This window comes from Triturus cristatus, chromosome 11 (assembly GCF_964204655.1).
Source record: "Triturus cristatus chromosome 11, aTriCri1.1, whole genome shotgun sequence".
Classification (NCBI taxonomy): Eukaryota; Metazoa; Chordata; class Amphibia; order Caudata; family Salamandridae; genus Triturus; species Triturus cristatus.
In genome coordinates, this window is record NC_140594.1 from 136,368,917 (window position 1) to 136,377,246 (window position 8,330).

General features: G+C 53.7%; 1 protein-coding gene across 6 annotated transcripts in view; it reads left to right on the forward strand.

Moving 5' to 3' along the window:
• Positions 1-8,330, forward strand: part of CIT (citron rho-interacting serine/threonine kinase) — a 1,313,172-nt gene that overhangs the window by 643,095 nt on the left and 661,747 nt on the right. For all 6 annotated transcript variants that reach the window (XM_085636268.1, XM_085636269.1, XM_085636271.1 and 3 more), the window contains exon 21: positions 489-598. In XM_085636268.1, coding sequence (XP_085492394.1) covers positions 489-598 — 110 coding nt within the window. The remainder of the gene's footprint in view (positions 1-488; positions 599-8,330) is intronic.

The following is an 8,330-nucleotide window of genomic DNA, read 5'->3' on the forward strand; positions in this document are numbered from 1 at the left end:
AGCTCGATCTGCTGTAGGCGATTGCAAAGTTATTTTACTTTTAGATGCAAGAGTTAACTAATGTTCTGTTTGAAAGTCTAAGCAAACATTTGCACTTCTTTGCACAGTGATAACCCCTGCATTTTGGTCTTCTTTAGGTTCCAGGTACAACTGCACTGTCCTCTTGATGTAGGGATTACTGGTCTTTTTGAAACTCACTTCAGATATGCAGTGGGCTCTGGTGTGAGAACTGGGTACAGTGAGCTTGCTTCTTAGAGTGAATGATGCTGCATTACAAATGGTAACATTGGGAGCCCGAGTCTTAAGTACGAATTTCTTCAGCTTAGGAGCCCAGTGATGCGGGCATTCCTCTTGCTTGCTGCACATCACATATGATCAATTCATGAAGGGTGGGTGAATAATTCCACCTTTTGTATATTTTGTTTCCGTGGCATGATTTTACATTGAATATGAAGATACCTTTCTGGCTATAACAATTTTTTTTCCAGATGATAAATGCCTTGGAATCGAAGATCAAGTCATTGGAACAACGGCTTGCAGAGCTATCTGAAGCTAATAAGCTTGCAGCAAACAGCAGCCTCTTTACTCAGAGAAACATGTAAGTCTTGTGCCATTGCCTTTTCAGTCAAACTATGGCCTTTCAACACATCCTTCTCTTACTGCATTGCACACCCACACATGGATTCATGCATATAAAGCTCACTCCTTTGCTCTCCAACTTACACTTAGTCGTGATATACCTCTGTAAGCAGATTGTTGTCCAGATTTTAATTTGTGTTTTTGTACTATTAGAGAAGTAATTTAGCTTGGATAGGCATTGCTAATCCGGGCAGAATTTTTCTGTACTTACTTTCGTCAATTCCTTTGGCCTTCGTTCTGGCTAAACCACTGATAACACATTGAAAATCCTCTGTCAGTTGTTGGAGGTGGACGAGGGGTAGCCATCAATCTTCTAAGTGCATGGGCATTGGGTTTGGTTATCGTCGCTTTCTCAGAGGACTCTGATTCTTCTTGTTTCTGCTTTTTTTGGGCGATTTCTTTCCATGTTTTTTTTTTCATTGTATACAATTTATAGCACTTGTTGTTACAATGATAAAATATTTCACGCTTTTCACCCATCAGTTTCAATCTTTTGTGAACTTCGTCTTACCGTATTTCTGCAACAACTCAAACTCTCTTCTGTCCAGCTGCAGCTGATGTTAGCTTTTCTTTCGGATTAGTTTGGCATATGACATATTTTTTTGTTGGAGTCCTCAGATTTTGTAGTTAGCAACACTGTCAGGAGGTAAAGATCCTCTGCTACCACCTGCTTCGCTCATGTTTACGAATTTGAATCAACGGAAAACTGGAAACAAAACTATATTAAATAAATTACCAATATGACGGCTATAACACATCGTTATGATATGTTATTTGCACTTGTATCGAGCACAGATACTCCGAGGAGTGTCCCGGCATGAGCCTGGAGAAAGGGAGAGTAAGCACAGACTCCTGAAGATTTGTTCAAGTAAAAAGAGAAGTCTTCCATTTTTTTTTTACATAGACAGAAGTCTTGAATGTTGCGGAGAGCCAGAAAGAGTGCGTTCCAGGCTGTGGTAGCTCTGACAGCAAGTGAGCTGCCCCCCACTCTAGTGAGCCGGAAATGGGGAGTATAGGCCAGGAACTGAGAAGAACGAAGATATCTGGCGGGGGCTTAGAACTGGAACCTCTTCCGTAAATAGGAGAGGCCACAGTCATGCAATGCACAATGGACCAGGCCCAGAGCTTTAAACTTGACTCGATTGGCCACAGGCAGCCAGTGGAGTGATCGTAAATGCTGTCTGGCACTGCTTCTCATCGGGATGTTAAAGACAAGTCTTGCAGCTGCATTTTGGACAACTTGTAGTTTATTGAGAAGATGGCCTGGCAGGCCAGCGTACAAAGCATTGGCGTAGTCGAGCCGCGAAAGTATCCGTGCCCTGGTTACTGTTTCCTTAGCTGCTCTGGGGAGAAGCAAGAGAAATTTCCTTAGAGTTTTAAGTAAACCAAAGCAATTCCCTGCTAGCTTCTTAATCTGGGTGTAAAATGAAAGATTCTCCTCAAACCAGACTCCCAGATTTTTTGCGGGTTGCCCCGTTGCCCCGTTGCGGTTGGCAAGGTAAAATCCGCTGGCCATAGAGTTTCACTGAACTGGGGAGGGAATGACCCATAGAGAAGAATTTCAAACTTACCCTCATTACATTTGAGCTGTGCTGAGGAAAGCCATTGAAAGACTGCTGTGAGGCAATTTTTGGCCAGTAACACGGAGCAGTCTGATTTGTTTACCAGGTAAACAGCAGCTGAGTATCGACACCGTAAGCTATAATTTTGGCTCCCAGCTCTTCAGCCAAATAGATCAGAGGGGTGACACATCGGTTATAAAGAAGGGGGCTCAAGGAGGACTCCTGCGAGGTGAGGAGGAGAACGGAGGGATCCAAACTTGCTGAGTGCGCCCTTCCAAAAAAGATTTGGGCCAACTCAAGGCAGCACCCGAGATCCCCATGTCCACAAGGCGGGTGAGCAACAAAGAATGGGGGACAGTATTGAATGCTGCCGAGCGATCCAACAAAATAAGGGCTGCCCTCCCTCCTGCATCCAAACATTCCCAAATAGCCTCTGAGACCTCCAACAAAGCAGACTCAGTGCTGTAGGAGGCTCTGAATCCATATTGAGCTGGATGAAGTAGGCCAGCACCCTCGACGAAGTCTGTGAGTTGTTTATTGACCACCTTTTCGCAGGCTTTCGCCATAATAGGGTTCAGCGGATCTAACGTTGGTTTCTTCAAGAGGGGCAAAATCTTGGCCTGCTTCCATACTAAAGGAACAAGGGTCTCCTGAAGGGACAAATTGATAAGTCTGTTGGCTTCAGAGTTTACTGCCTCTGCGACCGAGGCCAGGAGTCTGGCTGCACAGGTAACAGTAAGGAAGCCTGACATCTGAAAGAAACACGTTAGTTAGATTCCTCACCTTAGAATATCCCCAGGCGTCCGGCTAGATCCGGAAAGATTTTTGTAGCAATGCCCCTTGCGCGTCGCTAGGCGTCGTCTGCGGCTCCGCGTCCGTCGTTGGCGTCGTGCGCCGGAATGACGTCGTCGGAGTACTTAGACGCCGGACTCGCGCGCTGACGTCAGTTCTTCTTTTTTCCGCGCCAGACAGTGTCGATCCGGGAAGAGCTTACCCCTTAGTCCATTTTTGACTAAACTTTTTGATTCTTTTTGGTCTTCTGTCGACTCGACTCTGGTGCCGGTAGGATGCCTGGGTTTAAAGCCTGTGACTCCTGTCATCGACTGATGTCGGTGACGGACCACCATCGCCGGTGCCTTTACTGCCTGGGGGCCGACCACGATGCGGAGTCGTGCCCCGATTGTCAGGCCTTGACCTCGAAGGCTAGGCGGGAGCGGTCCCGTAAGCTTCTCGAGCTTCGGCACTCTGCTCCGTGCCGCTCATGGTCCCGTTCCAGGAGGAGGTCCAAGGAACGGTCGCGGAGCCGCAGTCACCATCATCTCTCGTCGGGCTCGAAGTCTTCGGGTAAGTCGAAGCGATCAAAGAAGTCCAAGAGGCGACACCGCTCTTCGGACTCCCCTCGCCGGTCGCACGACTCGGCCGAGGGTCAGTGTGGTCCCACCCCCGCGGCTCCGTTGGAGCCGCGTCCGTCTCCATACCCGCCGGTCCCTGGGACTGACGCGACTCCGGCGGAGGTCAGTGCCTTCCTCTCGGCCATGAGGGGCCTGGCTCCGCCGTCGACGCCTGCCGGCGCGCCTTCGGGCCCCGCGGGCTCGACTGGGCGACCTTGCGTGCCAGCGGCTCCGGCCCCGGCGCCGTCGACGACTTCGGTCCCCGAGGGATCCAGGCCTGGATCTCTGTCGGCGCCGGTCGACCTCACGACGCGTCCTCCGCTGGCGCCGACACCGGTTCCACCTCCGGCGCCGTCTCCGGACGACGCCGTTCCCCGGTTTAGCCCCTGTCCGGACCCGACGCCGGCGCGGCGCCGCACTAGACGCCGATGGATGAGCGTTTCATCTACCATCCGGCTCCGATCATTCCTCCTGTTTATCAGGAATCAGATGACGGGGGCGACTGGGAGGGGTCTGAGGACCCTATGGCCCTCCAGGGCCAACTTTCACAGGACTGGGCAGACGTACTGGGGGATGCTAGTGGTCTGGACACTTCACCGGACGCTGGTTTCATCTCTCCGACTGTGGCTTCGGAGGAAGGTGCAGCTTTTTCAGTGGTGCTGCGCAAGGCGGCCGAAGCCCTGGGGCTCGAGTTGCCTGCTGTAGCCGTGAGGACTAATATCCTCACAGAGGTGCTTCAACCGTCAGCAAGCTCCACAGAGCCTCTGCTGCAGTTCAATGAGGCCCTCATCGACGTTCTGCAGGGCACTTGGTCCAAGCCCTCAACAGTTCCTCCTGTGGATCGGAACGTGGACCGGCGCCACCGCCCTGATCCGGGCGACCCCAGTTTCCTGTCCCAACACCCCACCCCAGAGAGCCTGGTTATCCAGGCCTCCACTTCCCAATCCTCCTTCCCGTCTGCTCCTCCGGGTCGGGAATCCAAGAGGCTGGAACAGTTCGGTAAGAAACTGTTCTCTTCCCTGAGTTTAGGCCTGCGGTCTTTGAACACCGCTTGACTCTTGGACCGTTTCTCCTACTCTCTGTGGGATGCGGTGGAGGACATGCTGCCCCTGTGTCCGGAGGAGGCCCGGACACATCTCTCCCAGGCACTTGCTGACAGGCGAGATGCAGCGCGGCATGCCATACAGTGTGGACTTGACACCACGGACTCGCTGGGTAGGGCGATTTCCACCACGGTGGCGCTCCGGCGCCACGCCTGGCTGAGGTCCACGTCTTTTTCGGGGGATGTCCAGAGTACCCTCATGGATATGCCCTTTGATGGCGCTCGCCTTTTTGGTGAGAAGGCAGATAGTGCGCTGGCTCGTTTTAAGGACTCCCGGGCTACGGCCACGTCCTTGGGTCTCTTGGACCCACGGCCGCAAACTTCCGCCTTTCGTGGCCAAGGAAGGGGCACCTCCTCACGTCCGCCTAGCCACCGGCCGCAGAACCAACCTGCACGCGGTCGCGGACGTGGGTTCTGCCATGGCGGTACTAGAGGACAAAGCGGTCAGTCCACATCCACCCCGGCAGCATCCGCCTCAAAGCCCTCCTAGTCCGAGCTTTCAGGCCCATTCCGTGCCAGTGGGCGGCAGAGTTCGCCATCACCTGCTCCACTGGCGCTCCATCACTTCGGACAGGTGGGTGCTGCAAATCGTCCGAAGGGGCTACTCCCTCCCCTTCGAGACGACCCCTCCAGCCATGCCACCGCAGTGCCACCGTATATCGGAGGATCACTTGAATTTTCTGCGGGAGGAAGTTACGGCCCTCTTGGCCAAAGAGGCCGTCGAGCGCGTTCCTGGTCCAGAAGTAGGCCGTGGTTGCTATTCCCACCACTTTCTGGTTCACAAGAAGGGCAAAGGGGGCCTACGCCCTATCTTGGACCTCAGGAGCGTCAATACCTTCCTCCAGAAGGAACGGTTCAAGATGCTAACTTTAGCTCAGGTTCTGGCTGCCCTTGACCCTGGAGACTGGATGGTAGCGTTGGACTTGCAGGACGCCTTTTTTCACATCCCCGTCCTGCCGGCCCACCGGCGTTACCTGCGGTTCACGGTGGGTCAGGAGCACTTTCAGTTCACCGTGCTCCCCTTCGGCCTCACCAGTGCCCCTCGGGTGTTCACGAAAGTGATGGCGGTGGTCGCAGCTCATCTGCGCAGATCGGGGGTTCCAGTCTTCCCCTATCTCGACGACTGGCTGTTGAAGGCGGGCTCGCCCCAGCAAGTCGTCTCCCACCTCCAGACTATGGCCGACCTCCTGCATTTGCTGGGGTTCTCCATCAACGTGCCAAAGTCACACCTGAGACCCTCCCAGAAGCTCCTCTTCATCAGAGCGGTTCTCGATTCGGCACAGTTCCGGGCTTATCCTCCGGAACAGCGGGTCCGGGATATTCAGGCTCTGATTCCCATCTTTCGGCCTCTATCCTGGGTTTCGGTCAGGTTGGTGCTGCGGCTTCTGGGGCTGATGGCCTCTTGCATCCTGTTGGTGCATTACGCCAGGTGGCGAATGCGGGCTCTGCCATGGGACCTGAAGTTTCAGTGGGCCCAGCATCGAGGCAACCTGTCCAACCATGTCTTGATCTTGGAGGGCACTGTGGAAAAGTTGCAGTGGTGGCTCACGGACCGCGATTGGGTCAGCGGCAGATGCCTCTTCCCTACCCCAACCGGAGCATGTAGTAGTGACGGACGCGTCCCTCCTGGGATGGGGTGGGGCCATATGGGAGAGGCGGAGATCAGAGGCCTCTGGTCTCCGGCGGAGGCTCAACTCCATATCAACCTTTTGGAGCTGAGAGCGATCTGGCTTGCACTGAAAGCCTTCCTTCCCTCTGTCAGGGGAAGTGTTGTGCAGGTGTTCACGGACAACACCACCGCCATGTGGTATTGCAACAAACAGGGCGGGGTGAGGTCGTGGACCCTTTGTCAGGAGGCTCTGCGCCTCTGGACATGGCTGGAACACCAGGGCATCAGCCTGGTGGTTCAACATCTAGCGGGCTCTCTCAATGCCAGAGCAGACGAACTCAGCCGCCGGTGCATGATGGATCACGAATGGCGTCTGAACTCGGACGTGGCGCAAGGTCTCTTTCGGCAGTGGGGAGAGCCTTGGTTAGATCTATTCGCCACCGAAGAGAACGCGCAATGTCAGCAGTTCTGCGCGTTGGAATTTCCAAGGCAGCACTCGCTCGGAGACGCTTTTCGTCGCGAGTGGAGTTGCGGTCTGTTGTACGCCTTTCCGCCTATACCACTTCTGCCCAGAGTGCTGAAGAAGATCAGGCGCGACCGGGCCCAAGTTATCTTAGTGGCTCCGGATTGGGCATGAAGGTTCTGGTATCCCAAGCTACTCAGTATGTCAATCGATCCCCCGATACATCTGCCTCTTCAGGAGGACCTTCTGTCGCAGCAGCAGGGGGCGGTCCTCTACCCAAACCTGTCCAGCCTCCACCTCCATGCGTGGAGATTGAGCGGCGGCAGTTGATGCCATTTGACTTGCCTCCTGAAGTCTGTGATGTCATTCTGGCAGCCAGGCGTCCCTCCACAAAGACGGTATACGCCTGCCTGTGGAACAAATTTGTGGCATGGTGCACAGCAAAGGCTGTGGATCCCCTCTCTGCCCCTCTTTCTGAGGTTCTCCTCTTTCTTCTTTCTTTAGCCCAGCAGGGCTCTGCTTTGGGCACCTTGAAAGGTTATCTTGCTGCAATCTCTGCCTTCTTACGGCTTCCTGATCAGCCTTCTCTTTTCAAGTCCCCTGTGGTTACACGCTTTCTAAAAGGCATTACTCACACGTTCCCTCCTGTCCCCTTCGTAATGCCTCAGTGGGACTTGAATCTTGTTCTGACCTTTCTGATGTGCGCTCCTTTTGAGCCTCTTCACAATTGCCCCATTCGTCTTCTGACCCTGAAAACTGCTTTCCTGGTAGCTATCACCTCGGCTAGACGGGTGAGTGAGCTCCAGGCTCTGTCATCTAATCCTCCCTTTCTTTCTGTTCATCCGGACAAGGTTGTCCTCCGGACTCGTCCTTCTTTTCTACCAAAAGTGGTGACCCCCTTTCACATCGGGCAATCTCTGACGTTGCCCACCTTCTTTCCGCCTCCGCATCCTTCAAAAGAGGGAGAGGCTCCACCGTCTGGACCCAAAACGGGCGCTGTCCTTTTATTTGGACCGCACCAAACAGTTCCGGGTGGACGACCAACTTTTTGTTGGATACGTAGGAGCTAAGAAGGGGAAAGCGGTACACAAACGGACCATCTCACGGTGGGTCGTGTTGTGTATTAAACTTTGTTACTCCTTGGCAAAAAAGGACCCTCCTGTTGGGTTGAGGGCCCATTCCACCCGGGCCACAGCGGTGACTACTGCCCTGGGCCGGGGAGTTCCCTTGCAGGACATCTGTCAGGCGGCGACGTGGGCTTCACTGCACACGTTTGCCAAGCACTATTGCCTGGACAGCCAAGTCCGGAGAGATGGCTACTTTGGCCGTTCTGTTCTCCACGACTTTCTGGTGTGATCTTGGTTCGCAGACCCACCACCGGGGTTGGTATTGCTGGGGTATCTATTCTAAGGTGAGGAATCTAACTAACGTATTTCTTTCAGATGAACAAGTTACTTACCTTCGGTAACGATGTATCTGTAAGAAACATTAGTTAGTTAGATTCCTCACCGACCCACCCATCCTCCCCGCTCTGCGAACCGATATCTAGGGTTGAGGTCATCCC